The sequence below is a fragment of the Cheilinus undulatus genome, linkage group 2 (assembly GCF_018320785.1).
Source record: "Cheilinus undulatus linkage group 2, ASM1832078v1, whole genome shotgun sequence".
Classification (NCBI taxonomy): Eukaryota; Metazoa; Chordata; class Actinopteri; order Labriformes; family Labridae; genus Cheilinus; species Cheilinus undulatus.
In genome coordinates this window covers 28241557-28260204 of record NC_054866.1, presented here as the reverse complement: position 1 = coordinate 28260204, position 18648 = coordinate 28241557, and the positions used below count along the sequence as shown (strand labels likewise).

General features: G+C 41.5%; 1 protein-coding gene across 1 annotated transcript; it reads left to right on the top strand.

The window, feature by feature from the left end:
* The first annotated feature begins 308 nt into the window (after nt 1-308).
* prpf8 (pre-mRNA processing factor 8) lies at nt 309-18453 on the top strand. The gene is made up of 43 exons (XM_041802276.1): nt 309-486; nt 1209-1326; nt 1432-1600; nt 1791-1955; nt 2072-2290; nt 2368-2580; nt 2724-2849; nt 3002-3107; nt 3472-3662; nt 3797-3916; nt 4026-4215; nt 4349-4468; nt 4614-4748; nt 4907-5036; nt 5156-5352; nt 5750-5956; nt 7852-8015; nt 8123-8249; nt 8566-8758; nt 9517-9704; nt 9837-10075; nt 10182-10328; nt 10433-10643; nt 10745-10861; nt 10963-11210; nt 11292-11471; nt 11638-11773; nt 12173-12342; nt 12565-12694; nt 12818-12964; nt 13116-13276; nt 13402-13593; nt 14022-14259; nt 14366-14494; nt 14880-14993; nt 15106-15279; nt 15407-15600; nt 15720-15959; nt 16077-16218; nt 16338-16478; nt 16579-16718; nt 17278-17480; nt 17831-18453. Exons 2-43 carry the CDS (start codon nt 1218-1220, stop codon nt 17983-17985), a joined length of 7017 nt encoding a protein of 2338 aa, XP_041658210.1. The 5' UTR covers nt 309-486; nt 1209-1217; the 3' UTR covers nt 17986-18453.
* The last annotated feature ends 195 nt before the right edge of the window (nt 18454-18648 follow it).

Genomic DNA, 18648 nt, shown 5'->3' with positions numbered 1-18648 from the left:
AAGCACACCTAATAAGTCAGAGACTACAATAAAAAAAATTTATATTGCTATTCTATTTAATGGGAAAATTATTAAAACTATAATTTTGACTGATTAAGGGTGTCCTAATTGTGGCAGTGTGATTGTCGTGCCTTTATTTTGGATCCTGCAGTATGGACTCCGACACTGTCGGGGGCAGTAGCGCCTCAGCAACGACATCATCCGGGTATTTGCGTTGTTGCGCTTATCCAACGTATGCGTAGTTTTCACCGTAGGCGACTCGCTGTTCAGCACTGAAAGACATGTATCCGGCGTAAGAGTTGTCTGTGATTTCCACTTAACTACGCTCATCGTGTGGCTGCCGTCGTTTATCGTGCGTGATACAGTTAAATGAAGACAAGTCAACACAACACTGAAACAATACTCATTCGAGCGAGAAATGTTGTGGTAGTTGGCTGTGTTTTTTGGATAAGACTTTCTTCCTACCCCGGTAGTGAAGGTAGCGAGGTATGTAACTTGCAGTAATTTTTAAGTTATTACCTAACATCAGTTGTTAGCTATCATGCTAACGTTTAGCATTTGGCTTGCGTACCCCTTTATCCACGCTGGGCCTAATCAATATGTAGAGTACAGTCTACATGTAAAAGCTTTACTTTCATGGTGTGAAATTCATGTTAAAAGAATCAGTAACTTGTAGTATATTTGTAGCGTCGTTTGTAGATAGGGTATTGTGGCCAGTCTGTAGACTTACAAGTTGTGCGCAACGGAACAGTTTGTGCCGCGCAGGAAGCCATGTTGTAAAGCTAACAAGTTACCGTATAGCAAGTTAACTGAAAATAAAATTATGTTTGTGATAAAAAAATATTGTTTTAATGAGCAGGAATATATACCAACTTCATCATTGCAGGTATCGGCACGAACCTCAAACGAGTTTGTTTTCGTTCGGCAAAGCTAACTTAAATAAATGATCTGTTTGTGAATGGGTTGAGTGTTGCTTGAATTGGGACTTGGTGGAGAGCAATCAACAAATATTAGAGTGCGCTGGAGAAAAAGTTCGATCTGAAATTAAGACTCATCGTAAATTTACTTCTTTTGTGTAGTCTTGTAAATTAGTATTTTTTAACCTCATTCCCGCGGTGAGACCACAACAGACTGAAGGACAGATGCTCTGAGCGTTCACTTTAAAACATTTTGGTCACATCTTTACACAGTTGTTTGCTGTTTTTCAGTGAGGCGCCATGACGGCTACCTTCCCCTACAGAGGGGTCCCTCCTGGGATGCCACCAGGCGTACCCCCTCCTGCACCAGTCCCAGATTTTATGACTGAGGAAAAACTGCAAGAAAAAGGTACGCTACCTCAGTGCTACGCGTGTCTTTTACTCACAATAGGTAAATCACAAAGCACCCTCGATAATCTTCTTTCCATGCCTTACATGTTTTTTAACTCAACAGCAAGAAAATGGCAGCACTTACAAGCAAAGCGCTACTCAGAGAAAAGGAAGTTTGGCTTTGTGGACGCTCAGAAGGAAGACATGCCACCTGAGCATGTTCGCAAAATCATCAGAGACCATGGAGACATGACCAACAGAAAGTTTCGCCATGACAAGAGGGTGTATCTCGGGTGAGAACAAGTCATGCAATAGCACATTTGCAGAGTTAAAATTCTAGGTTTACTCTAGGTGGGATCCAAAAGACTTGTTAGCAATTTAACTGATTTAGTTTTTTTGAAAGACCACTTATAGTTTTTGGCTCATAGATTAACATATGAGTGGTGCTGTGACTGACTGTGTCTCTTTCTTTGTATTGAGCAGTGCCCTGAAGTACATGCCCCATGCTGTGCTGAAGCTGCTAGAAAACATGCCAATGCCTTGGGAGCAGATCAGAGATGTTCCAGTCCTCTACCACATCACTGGAGCTATTTCCTTTGTGAATGAAATCCCCTGGGTGATAGAGCCAGTCTATATTGCTCAGTGGGGGTGAGAGAGTGTTATCTCATGCTTTTCATCATGGTCTTTATGGTTGTTAGTAGTGTATGATACTTCCACATCTCATTTGAAAATATTCTGACTGGTATCTGCCATCCCCTTCTCAGCACCATGTGGATCATGATGCGTCGTGAGAAGCGTGATCGTCGACACTTCAAGAGGATGCGTTTTCCACCCTTTGATGATGAGGAGCCACCGCTGGACTATGCTGACAACATCCTTGACGTGGAACCTCTGGAGGCTATTCAGATGGAGCTGGACCCTGAGGAGGATTCATCTTGCGTAGAGTGGTTTTATGAGCATCAGCCTCTCAAAGACACAACCAAGTAAGCTATCGTGTCACCCACGCCATATTTAAGAATTGAATATGATGCTGATAAAATAAACTCTCTTCCTTTTTCAGGTTTGTGAATGGCACCACATACCGTCGTTGGCAGTTCACACTGCCTATGATGTCCACGTTGTATCGGCTGGCCAATCAGCTGTTGACTGACCTGGTGGATTTCAACTACTTTTACCTGTTTGACCTGAAGGCCTTCTTCACATCAAAGGCCTTGAATATGGCCATACCAGGGGGGCCCAAGTTTGAGCCGCTTGTCAGGGACATCAACCTCCAGTAAGGCTCTGAGGATTTTCTTTTTGTTGTTAGAATATTCAATTTTCCTCTGGTGTTAAAATGAAAAGCCTGTTTTTTACCCCCCAAAAGTATTGGAGGATGCTTGTTTTTTGTCATAGCTGATCTGTATCTGTCATCTGCAGAGATGAAGACTGGAATGAGTTCAATGACATCAACAAAATCATCATTCGACAGCCTATCAGGACTGAGTACAAAATTGCCTTCCCCTACCTGTACAACAACCTGCCACATCATGTTCATCTCACCTGGTGAGAAATTAATGAATGAGCTTTTTCTTAAAGAGACAGTTCATTGACGAATTAAAGAGAAAAGTTTAGGTGACTCTTGTCTGAAATTAGTGAATCATAATTTTTTCTGCTGGGTGTAAGAAATAAGTAGACACGCATGACTGTCCCTGCAGGTATCACACACCAAACGTGGTGTTCATCAAGACTGAGGATCCAGATCTTCCAGCGTTCTACTTTGACCCTCTGATCAACCCCATTTCACACAGACACTCAGTCAAGGTAGGTGTGGGTGAATTTGGCTGACTTTAGCCTTTTTTTAAACGTCGACTACAAAACTACAGAAATAGTTCTTCCTCTTAAGAATGTTTGACTGAAGTCCTCTTACAAAGGCGCTCTTGCATTGGTTTGCTTGCCTGTGCGTAAGAACTGGAGGAACATTGAAATGAATGGTGACTCTGATTTTTGCTGGCTGTATTTGCAGTTTGCCACTCACCAGTCAAACATTAATTAATTTAATATTAATGTTTAATTAATTATATTTATGAAATAGATTGTTTGATATACTTCAGCCTCTGCATTGCCATTATAATATTCCTTACCTACTTATAAGATTTCATTTATTGTGATATCTAAACTTGTGCAGAGTCAGGAGCCTCTTCCTGATGATGATGAAGAGTTTGAGCTGCCTGAGTACGTGGAGCCTTTCCTCAAAGAGACCCCACTCTACACAGACAACACAGCTAACGGCATTGCTTTGCTGTGGGCGCCAAGACCCTTCAACCTCCGATCTGGACGCACAAGACGTGCCATTGACATCCCCCTGATCAAGAATTGGTGAGAAATCTCGCATCATGTTGAACTAGAAGTTCATGTTTTATAATTTAGTGTTGCAACAGATGATCAGGCTTTGTGGAGGATTAAGCCATGTTAACATTAATCAGATGTAAAACTGTCGGTATGATCTTCAGGTACCGTGAGCACTGCCCTGCTGGACAGCCAGTGAAAGTTCGTGTGTCATACCAGAAACTGCTCAAGTACTACGTGCTCAACGCTCTCAAACACAGACCACCAAAGGCCCAGAAGAAGAGGTGAATATCAAGAGAGGAAAAGTTTGGACTTCCCTTGTAACTGTCTATTAGTAAAACTTAGTCTGCTCATCCAACTTTTCTTTAAGCTTCTGCCTCCTCTGTCTTTTAGGTATCTGTTCCGTTCATTCAAGGCCACCAAGTTCTTCCAGTCCACAAAGCTAGACTGGGTGGAGGTGGGTCTGCAGGTGTGCAGACAGGGCTACAACATGCTCAATCTGCTTATCCACCGTAAGAACCTCAACTACCTGCATTTGGACTACAACTTCAACCTGAAGCCTGTCAAGACGCTGACCACAAAGGTAACAGTTTTAGCATTTTACTGTGCCTGAATAACCGGGAAGGGATGATTTAATCCTATTATGTTTCCATGTCCATTTTTGTGAAGTCTGTCCGAAATATACCTACAATAGTGTTTGTGTTTCTGTCCCCAAGGAACGAAAGAAGTCCAGATTTGGCAATGCATTCCACCTGTGCAGAGAGGTGCTGCGTCTGAGCAAGCTGGTGGTGGACAGCCATGTTCAGTACAGACTGGGAAATGTTGATGCCTTCCAGGTTTGTTCAGCAACAATTTTAAGCCACATGCAAGACAAATGTAATTTTGTATCGGACAACTAATGACCTGTCTGTCACTACCTTGCTTGTTGGTCGTGGTTGCTTAATACTTGACTAAGTCTATTATTATGACATTTTATTATAGTTGGCTGATGGGTTGCAGTACATCTTCGCTCATGTGGGTCAGTTGACAGGCATGTATCGCTACAAATACAAGTTGATGAGACAAATCCGAATGTGCAAAGATCTCAAGCATCTCATCTACTACCGCTTTAACACTGTAAGTAAACACAGTTTATGTGATCTTCCAACTGTTGGTGTCTTCAACTTATTCGTATTTATAGGAAGTTTTTAATAGTTTTACTCAAACCACAGTGTGTGGAAAGATGCACCAGCTCTTTTGCTCTTTTAATAACTAGGACATTTTTTTTTAACCAGGGCCCTGTTGGCAAGGGTCCAGGTTGTGGCTTCTGGGCTCCAGGCTGGAGAGTGTGGCTGTTCTTCATGAGAGGAATCACTCCACTGTTGGAGAGGTGGCTGGGAAATCTGCTGGCCAGGCAGTTTGAAGGTATGCGTACATTCCTTTTACACTGTAAAAGCCACTCTGATTTCATCTATAATGCACAGTGATTTGTATCAGCAGGAACCTTTCTTTTGAAGCATAGCTGTTCTCACCTACCCCAACAGGCCGTCATTCAAAGGGCGTAGCCAAGACAGTGACCAAACAGCGAGTGGAGTCTCACTTTGACCTGGAGCTGCGTGCTGCTGTGATGCACGACATCTTGGACATGATGCCTGAGGGCATCAAACAGAACAAGGCCAGGACAATCCTACAGCACCTCAGTGAGTCCTGGAGGTGCTGGAAGGCCAACATCCCCTGGAAGGTTAGTGAGTTACTGAGATGACATCAGCTGGGACTGAGGCCTGTATGAGAGAGCATGCTCTGTTAGTAACGAATAAGGATTAATCACGGGATCCTTCCAGCACTGCTGGAATCTGAATTTAAGATTTGTTTGACTCAAATGTCCTGTGTTTTGTTGTTGCATTATGGTCTGTTGTTCTCTACCTTGTGTAATTTAGATATTGTTTACAATAGAGAGGCTTTTGGTAAGCATTGTTTTTGTTATGGATTATGTCAAACATTTCTTTTAATATTAGACCCAAAATGGAAACAAATCCTTAAGAACATAGTATGTTCACTGTAAAAACAGAAAAAATGCATGTAAAATAGAGTGCGGCAGATGCTCAATCAGTGTTTTCATTTTTCTCCCTTCATTGCAGGTGCCTGGCCTTCCCACGCCCATTGAGAACATGATCCTGCGCTATGTGAAGGCCAAAGCTGACTGGTGGACAAACACGGCCCACTACAACCGTGAGCGAATACGTCGTGGAGCCACTGTGGATAAGACGGTGTGCAAGAAGAACCTGGGGAGATTGACTCGTCTGTATCTGAAGGCTGAGCAGGAGAGACAACACAACTACCTGAAGGTAATGCATGGGGGGAAAGCTCAATTAGGTAGAACTTAAAACACCTTGTATGATATATTTTTTTTCAATATTAGTAAGCTGTTTTTGCTGGTAAGTTATGTTTAAGTAGATTTTGAGTAGTGTTTAAAAAATACTTGCCTTTGTCAGTCAACAGTATGGCTGATTGTCAGTGTGCTAAAAAAGCTTTCAACACATCCTCCTACAAAGGCGCACTTGCATTGGACTGCTTGCCTGTGCGTAAGAACTGGAGGAATATTGACATGGCTGGTGACTTTTATCACAGCTGCAGCTGCAGTTGGCCACTCACCATCCAAACATTTCTTCCTATTCATTAGTCTTTATATAACACTGTTCACTGGCTAATCTAATAGCAGTGGTGGGTAAAGCACACAGTTACAGTACTCAAGTAAAAGTGCTGTTACTTAACAATAATAATTACTCAAGTAGAAGTAAAAGTACTCATGAAAATAAGTACTTGAGTAAGAGTAAAACAGTACCTCACTGAAAACTACCCAAGTAGTGAGTGACTTCATTTTGTGCAACTTATTAAAACGTATTGCATTACAACATATTCAGGGGAAGTAATGTAAACTGCACATTGTCATACATAAAGTGACGCAACTTGCCAAAATAGTTACAAGAAATAAAAAGTGTAACTTAATACTCAAAGCAGCAGTCAAGTTATGTTTGTTAATCAAAATTATGAGATGAAAAATTCAATATAATGAGAAAAATCAGACTCTTCTCTTCTTACAGTTATGTTATGTCTACAAGACGGTTTTAATCTCTCATACATGAATTTGTACCTTGCATTTCTTACTTTTTGATCACATATTTATTTTATCATGTGTTAAAGATTTTTGGCTCATATTTATGAAATCAATCTTATGAATTGTCCCCATTTCTGACTTTTGGCCCTTCTTTTATTATGATTTTTACTTTTTAGCTACAATTTATGAATTATTATCCTGATTATCACTTAACCAATTCAGCAAGCCAAACTGAAACTTATTAAAACCAAAGACAACTTTGGCCCACTAGCCCCACGTTATAACCATGTTAGGTATAATCACTGATATTAGAGATATGTCACACGCACATGATAATAGTATCACCTACCACATAACGGTAATTAATGCCAGAGGTGGTTGGACACATGACATCATTTATCACTGACACAGCCATTTCTTTGCAGTCTGCAAGTTAAAACAGAGATTTGAACTCATATGTTTAGCTAACTATCAGTGCAGCTGTTAGCTTATTTAGCTTACTTACCGTAACGGGCTTTCTTAAATTTGACGTGCTATTTTTGAAGCTTGAGATTTCCACCGCCTTAGGTAGACACAGTAGGCAGCGCATTATGTTGCTGTCTTTCCTCATTGTTTGAAAGGCAAAGAGTCTCGATGTTGGACCAGGGATAAACATGCTGCTCTAAAGGAGACGCAGGTATTACATCTTCAGCCATTATCTCCAACTGTTGGTAGTTAAGGGGAGGGGTCACTACTCCTTTTACTCTGTAGTGCTGAGGATTTTACCTCACGCTGCTGAGCTCAGCTGAGTTTAAAAAAAAATACTTAATGAAAATAAATTATAGACAAGTAAAAGTAACAACCAGTGTATTGCCCAATGTAACAGAGTAGAAGTATAGTTTTTTCATAGTAAAAAGTACTCTGCTCAGTAACTACTCTTGTAGGATTTAAAAAAAACAAACAAAAAACTACTCAAGTACATGTAACGGAGTAAATGTAACGTGCTACTATCCACCTCTGTCTAATAGCCCAAATCCGTATTACATAAGCCAAATTTGCAGAATGTTCATCTTTTAATTCAGGCCACACAAGCCATTTTGTTCACAGGCTAACTTCTCTAATGAAGTGCTATTTTTTTTACTTTAGGATGGTCCCTACATCACAGCTGAAGAGGCAGTCGCCATTTACACCACCACTGTTCACTGGCTGGAGAGTCGGAGATTCTCACCCATCCCGTTCCCTCCACTGTCCTACAAACACGACACCAAACTGCTCATTCTGGCCCTGGAGAGGCTCAAGGAGGCATACAGGTAAACAAGATTAAAACGTCATCAGCATATGTCTTTCAACTGAAGAAAGAAGACTCGTAACTGTCTTTAAGTCTGCATCATTAACATGTGTCGCTATGTTCCACCAGTGTGAAGTCTCGTCTGAACCAGAGTCAGAGGGAGGAGCTAGGGCTGATTGAGCAGGCATACGACAATCCTCACGAGGCCTTGTCCAGGATTAAACGTCACCTTCTCACTCAGAGAGCCTTCAAAGAGGTCAGAACCAAGACATGCAAATAAAAACATCTGTAGGAGTTTTATAAGAACATCAGTAGCATAAAACAGCTTTCTCCTGACTTTCTAAAGTATTAGAGTACTTTTTGGTCATGTGCAAACCCCTTTACATTATAGAGTTCTAGGAAATAAATTGCATTTAGGAATAAGTCACTTAAAGCCTGAGTACTGAAGCTAATGGCAGTAATATGCATTGAAAAATGGTTGTCAGAGCCTTAAATTTATTTGATATAACTATTTTAAACATGATTGTTACCTGTCATAAATGCCAGTCCTTAAAGTGCCTCATCTTTCACAGGTGGGCATTGAGTTCATGGACTTGTACAGTCATCTGGTGCCTGTATATGATGTGGAGCCCCTGGAGAAGATTACTGATGCCTACCTTGACCAGTACCTGTGGTACGAAGCAGACAAACGACGCTTGTTCCCACCCTGGATTAAACCTGCTGACACTGAACCTCCACCACTGCTGGTCTACAAATGGTGTCAAGGTCAGGCTCCATACATTGATATTATGGATGCATGATATAATCGGCCTGGTATCGGAAGATGTCAAAATTTCTGCTGATATTTACATCTGATATTTTGGCCGTGAATATCAGAAATTATCGACTGTAAAATTTGGCCATATATACCATTAAATAAGTGGAGTTTTAGGTTGGACCAACAGACCTATGTAAGTTGAGATCTTTTTCTTTATTCATCCTCATTCTTCAAACTTTTATATAAGAATTAATAAAAAAGTTTTTCTTTTTTATTCTCAAACCTTAAATTATGTTCAAAGGACTGAATTTTTACCCACGCCGATGAAATCGGCAGGGGGTAATGTAAAGGGTTCCATATCTTTATTTGTTTGTATGTGTACAAGATAACTCCAGAACGGAAAGTCGGATCGTCACCAAACTTTCAGGGAATATTGAAATAGTGACAGGGAAGAATCGATTAGATTTTGGTGATGATCTGCACACCCGTTTGGTTTTTCTCGGACTTCAAAATTTTGAACACCGTAGTAATCAATGAGAGCATAAGTTCCTCGGTGGCGCTGCTTAGGTGTGGGTCTGCCGCCTCAGACAGCCATCCTAGTTTGTTATGTAAAGCATATTTAAACATCTATTGGCAAAAATCCAATATCGTGCATCCTTAATTAATACCTCAGAAAGGACTGTTTTTTTTTTATATGCATACCATGGGAGCCTCATATGCACTTAAGTCGAACAATATCTAAAGGCTTTTTATTGATAATTCCCAGGCATAAACAACCTGCAGGATGTGTGGGAGACTGCTGAGGGGGAGTGTAACGTCATGCTGGAATCTCGATATGAAAAGATGTACGAGAAGATCGATCTGACACTGCTTAACAGGCTGCTGCGACTTATTGTTGATCACAACATAGCTGATTACATGACTGCCAAGAACAACGTGGTCATCAACTACAAGGTAAAGGCACTCTTTGTTTTTCTCTGCATTATTTTAATAATTATGTACGATCTCTGAAAAGGGTTTTACTGCGTGATGTAATGTGCATTACAGTTTTCCTCTTCATCGCTTTTTGTCTTTTTATCATTCTAGGATATGAACCACACCAACTCCTACGGCATCATCAGAGGGCTGCAGTTTGCCTCATTCATTGTTCAGTACTACGGCCTGGTGATGGACCTGCTGGTGCTCGGCCTGCATCGTGCCAGTGAAATGGCCGGTCCTCCTCAGATGCCCAACGACTTCCTGAGTTTCCAGGACACCGCCACAGAGAGCGCCCACCCGATCCGACTCTACTGCCGCTACATTGACCGCATCCACATCTTCTTTAGGTAGGATTTAGCCAACAAAATGATATATCATAAAAGTTTATTTGCATTACAAGGAGAGTTTGAGTGTTTAATTGAAACCTATTTTACTTTCTCATTGGTGCTTTAGGTTTTCTGCTGATGAAGCCAGAGATCTGATTCAGAGATATCTCACAGAGCACCCAGACCCCAACAATGAGAACATCGTGGGCTATAACAACAAGAAGTGCTGGCCCCGTGACGCCCGCATGAGACTGATGAAGCATGATGTCAACCTGTGAGTCTCAGCTCAAGATATCAGCGGGGAAACAGAGTTTGTTGTATATGTTACACTTGATCTAGAGATAAATAGCTGTAATGTTTTCTTCCTATTTTCCCCAGTGGACGTGCTGTGTTCTGGGACATTAAGAACCGCCTGCCCAGATCAGTGACCACAGTTCAGTGGGAGAACAGCTTTGTGTCAGTCTACAGCAAAGACAACCCTAATCTGCTGTTCAACATGTGCGGCTTTGAGTGCCGCATCCTGCCTAAATGTCGCACCAGCTATGAAGAGTTCACGCACAAGGACGGAGTGTGGAACCTGCAGAATGAGGTGAGGAAGTGAAACAAGGAGTAAGTCACTCCTCCTCTCCCCTCATCTTTCAATAGTAATGGTACCTTTTCTATATTCTCATGTTGTATTTGCATGTGTAGGTAACCAAAGAGAGGACAGCCCAGTGCTTCCTGCGTGTTGACGATGAATCCATGCAGCGCTTCCACAACAGAGTGCGGCAGATCCTGATGGCTTCTGGATCCACCACGTTCACTAAGGTCTGCTGATTTTAACCAAAAAGCAAGGCTGTAACACTCTATAATTAGAAGGTAATGGTTTTGATCATTATTGTCTCTCATAATGTCTTACTCTTCTCCAGATTGTGAACAAATGGAACACAGCTCTGATTGGACTGATGACATACTTCCGTGAGGCCGTGGTGAACACACAGGAGCTCTTGGACCTGCTGGTTAAGTGTGAGAACAAGATCCAGACCCGTATAAAGATTGGCTTGAACTCCAAAATGCCAAGCCGCTTCCCTCCGGTGGTCTTCTACACTCCCAAAGAGTTAGGAGGCCTTGGCATGTTGTCCATGGGCCATGTGCTCATCCCACAGTCAGACCTGCGGTGAGAACCATTAAAGTAGTTTTTGTCTTGTCTGTAAATAAATGAGCAGCCTGGGCTTTAAATCTTCTTCCTCTCTGACAGGTGGTCCAAGCAGACAGATGTGGGTATCACCCACTTCAGGTCTGGAATGAGCCACGAAGAAGACCAACTGATTCCTAATCTGTATCGCTACATTCAACCGTGGGAGAGCGAGTTCATCGATTCTCAGAGAGTTTGGGCAGAGTATGCTCTCAAAAGACAGGAAGCCATCGCCCAGAACAGGTACTTTACCACTCAGCCTACCATCTAAAAGACCTGGGAGAGACATCAACATTTAAGAATAAGGGTTAACAGGAACTACTGACCTACATTTACTGATTAATATTTATTTTAAAAGTTGTGGGCTAAGCTAGAAAATGCAGTAAGTAGTCTGTTGTCTGTTTTCCAGGCGTCTGACGCTTGAAGATTTGGAGGACTCGTGGGACAGAGGAATCCCCCGTATCAACACTCTGTTCCAGAAGGACAGGCACACACTGGCCTATGACAAAGGCTGGAGAGTCAGGACAGATTTCAAGCAGTATCAGGTTTGTTAAAGGCATCAATATAATGTAAAGTGTCTTTAGATCATTATTATGCATGCCATATTATTTTATTATATTAATAATGACGTGTCTAGTCTAGGAATTAAGATTAACTACTGTTTAGCCAAAGTAGATTAAAAGTTTAAAGTCTTGCTTGTAAGCCTTTGAGATCCCATGAGAATGTTAAAGAACAAAACAACTAATGGTTTGAGAAATGAGGCCAGAAGAAAAAACGTGAGTCAAGCAAAATAAACCCATAAAAAAGAATCCTTGTGGTGCACGTGAGGCTGAAGAATTATGCTAACATGCATGCACCAAAAATGCTTAAAGTTTAGATGTTTCAAAATAAGAAATGTACCATCAGTGTGCATGTATACATTGATGTCTCTGGGTTTGGTGCAGGTGTTGAAGCAGAATCCCTTCTGGTGGACCCACCAGAGGCATGATGGTAAACTGTGGAACCTGAACAACTACCGCACAGACATGATCCAGGCTTTGGGTGGCGTGGAGGGCATCCTTGAACACACTCTCTTCAAAGGCACTTACTTCCCAACTTGGGAGGGTCTCTTCTGGTGAGAGCACTTTGAGAACAGTTGGGATTTTTAGGTCATCTGAAATTGGGCTGAAAGAGAAAGTATTCAAATATTCTATGAAGTTTGATCTGCTTCATTAACAAAAATATAATTACTCATGCATTTTTCCAGTTTTGTTTACTTCACTTTATAGATGCTTCAAGCAGTGGTTTTACAACATGGATATCCCTGATGAAAAGTCTTTTTTTTCTTATTTTTCAGGGAAAAGGCCAGTGGTTTTGAGGAGTCCATGAAATGGAAGAAACTGACAAATGCCCAGAGGTCTGGTCTGAATCAAATCCCCAATCGTCGCTTCACTCTTTGGTGGTCGCCCACCATCAACAGGGCAAACGTCAGTATTACTCCTCCCAGATCTATTACTTTGGGTGGCCCTGTGAAAAAAAGTGAATGGACAACTTGATGCTGATAATTGTTGTTTTTAACTCACAAGTGTACTTTTCCTCCTCCTTTTTAGGTGTACGTGGGTTTCCAGGTGCAGCTTGACCTCACTGGAATCTTCATGCATGGCAAGATCCCCACACTGAAGATCTCTCTCATTCAGATCTTCAGAGCTCACTTGTGGCAGAAGATTCATGAGAGCATTGTCATGGATCTCTGTCAGGTGAGGTTTCTGTTTTAATGTCATGTAATGTTGCCTTCTCAAGAACACAATTTTAACATGGACCAACAGCAGAAAAATGGCAAACTCAGTGTTAATAATACGACTTGTTACCTGGTGTGTTAATGACTTGGTCATTTTGGTCTGCGTTTAGGTGTTTGATCAGGAGCTGGATGCCCTAGAGATTGAGACAGTGCAGAAGGAAACCATCCACCCCAGGAAGTCTTACAAGATGAACTCATCCTGTGCAGACATCCTCCTCTTTGCATCGTACAAGTGGAACGTCTCACGACCATCTCTACTTGCTGACTCAAAGTAAGACTTTAGAGGCATTTTTACTTAGTGCTTCAGTGACATCCCTGTAGAGATAGTCAATGACTTCAGTAAGATTACAGAGCAAACTGAAGATCATTTATCAAGTTTTCTGTGATTTAAAACAGGGATGTGATGGACAGCACCACCACGCAAAAGTACTGGATCGACATTCAGCTCCGCTGGGGTGACTATGATTCTCATGACATCGAGCGCTACGCTAGAGCCAAGTTCCTGGACTACACCACTGACAACATGAGTATCTACCCATCTCCCACTGGGGTGCTCATTGCTATCGACCTGGCCTACAACCTCCATAGGTAAGACTGATAAAAGCACAAATATGACACTATGATGGCCGATATAGGAACATGAAAATACAAAAGGTTACACAGTGATTAAGAACCGTTTTCTTAGTTTAAGGTAAAAGAAAAAAAGCATTGATTGGTGTTAAACCAAGGCAGAGCAGAGTTTTCTTCCTGACTGCATGGTCTGGAGTTTTATCGTGTTTGAAATTAAGCCAGAATACTGTTTGGCACTTTGGATGTTAGCAATTACCTGTTGATGTCAACAAGCATATTCTGCAGTTAGTTATGAAGTCTTCACACTTGGATTCTAACTTGTTTGTCACCAGTTTAACTCTCTGTGACAGTCTGTCTGATCAGCTCAGCTGAAAGTCTCAGGGTATTTAAGAGGAAATCCTGTTTTAAAATTAACATTTAGCACTATTATTTATTTTTCTCTGTAGTGGCTATGGTAACTGGTTCCCTGGAAGCAAGCCCCTGATCCAGCAGGCCATGGCCAAAATCATGAAGGCCAACCCCGCCCTGTATGTGCTCAGGGAGCGCATTCGCAAAGGTCTCCAGCTGTACTCCTCTGAGCCCACTGAGCCGTACCTGTCCTCGCAGAACTATGGTGAACTCTTCTCCAACCAGATCATCTGGTTTGTCGATGACACCAATGTGTACCGAGTCACCATCCACAAGGTGAGCAGTGAGACTTTTTTTTTCTAATCCTTGCTTAAAAGTCATCCTACCCTAAAAAAGGAAATGTGTTAGTGATTTATGTGGCTTTATTCATTTTGCACAACAGACCTTTGAGGGTAACTTGACCACGAAGCCCATCAATGGAGCAATCTTCATCTTCAACCCCAGGACCGGTCAGCTCTTCCTCAAGATCATTCACACTTCTGTGTGGGCGGGACAGAAACGTCTGGGACAGGTGAGCCCTGCTTTAACACTACTCACTGTAATATTCACAAGCCCTCTCTTTCTCTCTTTGTTTTTCACAAATATTTCTGGCTCTGATGTTTACCGATTTTTATTCCATATTTATTCTGTTATTTGAAGTTTTACTCAAGACATTGAGCTTTTTATGATTATTGTATTCTTTGGTCTTGACCGTCTTCCCTCTCCTCTGCTGTCTAATCAAATAGATGTAGGATTTTATGTTGCTCAATTTATTTGTTTCGGTCACTAAAATAACAGATTGTATTGATTTGACAACCATGGTTTCAGTTCTGAATGACAAGAAATGTGTACTACTCTAAGCAGACTTTGTTATTCCTTCCTGTTTGTTGAACTGTGTTTGTGCTTTGTCCCTGTAGCTGGCCAAGTGGAAGACAGCTGAAGAAGTGGCTGCCCTGATTCGCTCTCTTCCTGTTGAAGAGCAGCCAAAACAGATTATTGTAACCAGGAAAGGCATGTTGGATCCTCTTGAGGTGCGATTCCTTCATGCTTACAACAGATATGATATTTGGAAGCCTTGGAGGATAATTTAAATTGCAATTTCTGGAAATTGAACACTGCTCTAATTTGTTTTTTTCTGTGCAGGTCCACTTGCTTGACTTCCCCAACATTGTCATCAAAGGCTCTGAGTTGCAGCTGCCTTTCCAGGCTTGCCTAAAAGTGGAGAAGTTTGGAGATTTAATCCTGAAGGCCACAGAGCCTCAGATGGTGCTGTTCAATCTCTATGATGACTGGCTTAAGACCATCTCATCTTACACAGTGAGTTCCAAGTATTAGAGCATCAGGAGATTTCCAAAAAACATTCATTCTTTTGCATTCGTTTTTGCAGACATCTTACTCCCATGTGTGTAAATAGTTTGCCTTTGCGGGTCTTTTCTATATCTAGGCCTTCTCTCGACTCATCCTGATCCTCAGAGCTCTCCACGTCAACAATGATCGTGCCAAGGTCATCCTAAAACCTGACAAAACAACCATCACCGAGCCTCATCACATCTGGCCCACGCTCACAGATGAGGAGTGGATCAAGGTGGAAGTGCAGCTCAAAGACCTAATTCTGGCAGATTATGGCAAAAAGAATAAGTAAGTAGAAGCTAAACTTAATACTTGTCTCAAGTAAGCTCAGGATTTTATGTGAGCTGAAGGACCAGAATAAAGCCTAATATGTATTTAATAGTTAATGCCTTCTTTTTTCCATCCAGTGTCAACGTGGCCTCGCTCACACAGTCTGAGATCCGTGACATCATCCTTGGTATGGAGATCTCTGCACCGTCACAGCAGCGTCAGCAGATTGCTGAGATTGAGAAGCAGACCAAAGAGCAGTCACAGCTTACGGCCACACAGACGAGAACTGTCAACAAACACGGTGACGAGATAATCACCTCTACCACCTCCAACTATGAGACCCAGACTTTCTCCTCCAAGACCGAGTGGAGAGTCAGGTGTGCAGAAAGTTTAACTCTGTTTTACCAGAATGACTGGATACGCTGTAAAGAACAAAACCAAAACCAGGACAAGGACTTAGCGTGATATTTGACTTTAATGTTTCTTATTCTCAGGGCCATTTCTGCTGCTAATCTCCATCTCCGAACAAACCACATCTACGTGTCTTCTGATGACATCAAAGAGACGGGTTACACCTACATCCTGCCCAAGAACGTCCTCAAGAAGTTCATCTGTATCTCAGATCTGAGAGCACAGGTACGCAGGACATTCAAAGTTCTGCAGTTTATCAAATTACTATTTCCTTGTTTTCAGGTTTAGTTCAAGGTCTCTCATATATGCTGTTAATAAACAAATGATGCACTTTTTTGTTTTAGATTGCTGGCTACCTTTATGGCACTAGCCCACCAGACAACCCCCAGGTAAAGGAGATCCGTTGTATCGTCATGGTTCCACAATGGGGTACACACCAGACCGTTCACTTGCCCAACCAGCTGCCTGGCCATGAATATCTTAAAGTAAGATATTGATGCTGTTTGACAAAATAACTCATTTCAATTGTAGCATAGATCACCCTTTTTTCCCTTTCAGTTTCTAATAGATTATTTCTTTAAACAGGAAATGGAACCCCTTGGCTGGATCCACACTCAACCCAATGAGTCACCGCAGCTGTCCCCACAAGATGTCACCACCCATGCAAAGATCATGGCTGACAACCCCTCCTGGGATGGAGAAAAGACCATCATCATTACTTGCAGGTAGGTTTGTCAGCAAAGACTCTTGCTGCCTAAATTCACATGATGTTAGAGTCTGCAAAAAGTATGATCTGAAACCATTTTACTCAGTCAATGCGTAACTCACTGCTGTTAGCCTGCCAGTTAAAGTAATGATGTGCATTAATATTTCTGCTCTGGTTTTTGGGCTTAATCCTAAATCAGCATTTGATGTTTTGAATATATAACATTTACATAATCTAATACTTTTCTCTAATTGTGTCCTTGATATAATTATTTTACTTTCTAACTTACACTTACATTAACTAAATAAATAGCAAAATGTTTTCACTGATGTCAGTGACATAAAGGCTTATAGCCTTTTACATGCATAAAGTTGACTTTAATTTAATGTACAAATTTAAAACTTAGGATTTTAAATAGCATATCCGATTCTTAATCTGAGATATCTTGCTACTGTCACTAAAAATGTTACCATGACTTTAATAAAGGTAATGTCTTGTCCTAAAACTTATACCCGATGTGAAACTGATGCGATAATGCTTGTCCTATATTTTCAAATGCATTTGTCCTCTTTTTCCAGCTTCACCCCTGGCTCGTGCACGCTCACAGCCTACAAGCTGACCCCCAGCGGTTATGAGTGGGGCAGACAAAACACAGACAAGGGAAACAACCCCAAAGGCTACCTGCCGTCCCACTATGAGAGAGTGCAGATGCTGCTCTCTGATCGCTTCCTTGGCTTCTTCATGGTGCCTGGCCAGGTGTCCTGGAACTACAACTTCATGGGTCTGTACATGCTTTTATTTTTATTGAAATCAACATTTTCCTACACTTTTAATGCATTAAGTTGGTGGCTATAACTCGCATAGCCTCAATACTAGTGTTTGTTTTCCTTTGTGACAGTGGTCTGTGCCATACATTGATATTTCCACTCTGCTGCTCTATCAGTTTGATTGATTTTTCTTAGAAGTTTTGCCTCTCAACTTAAATAATTTAATTGGAAATGCAAACAGCCTTTTCCTTTTCTTTTCGTAGTATCTCAGTATTTAGTTTAATATTTATACCAAGGTTTATAAAGCTCTTATATCTGTGGCAGAATAATTGAGTTCACACCATTCATTTTGTTCTTGTTACAGGTGTGCGCCATGACCCCAACATGAAGTATGACCTGCAGCTCGCAAACCCCAAGGAGTTCTACCATGAAGTCCACCGGCCTTCGCACTTCCTGAACTTTGCCTCACTGCAGGAGGGTGAGATCTACAACGCAGACCGAGAGGACATGTACGCCTGAGAGCAGACATTCTGCCCTTGATACATTTGGTGGACAGCACTGTAGCAAATCACGTGGAGTCTGTCCAAACTAGCCCCTGTGATAATTCCACAGAACACACCTAACTATGATGTTTGGGATTTTTTATGTAAAGGCTGTAGGAAATTTTAATGAGTGTTCCTCTTTTTTGATACTTTCTAAAGATGTTTTTTCTTTTGTTTCCTGCCATTTCCTGTTATGAATGTCAGGCTATGGCATTTTTGTGACTTCTGAGAAATACAAACTTCTTTGCATTTGTGTGTAGATTCAGTTCAGAACTTCAGTGTATTATTTGATACAAAAGAGTGAAAGATGTACTTCCCCAGAGCCATTTTGAGAAATGAAATTGAAAGTTGTATTTCCATGCCAGCAATGCTCTTTTACTATGTATACTGTACATGTCTGTGACATTGTAGCTTGGCTTTAAATAAACACCACAATTTCCTTACACTTCTCATGTGATTGTTATCTGCTGATTTTTTTTATTATATTGGTTCAAGCATTTCTTCATTTTGACTGTACAGGGGAACTTTTTGTTATGCTTCCCCTTTTGAGAGTGGCGACAGGTCAGCTTGGCCACCAGATCAGTGTGCAGCTTGGCTTGATTTCTGCCCACATTTTTGGCTACCAAGTCCTCAAAATGTG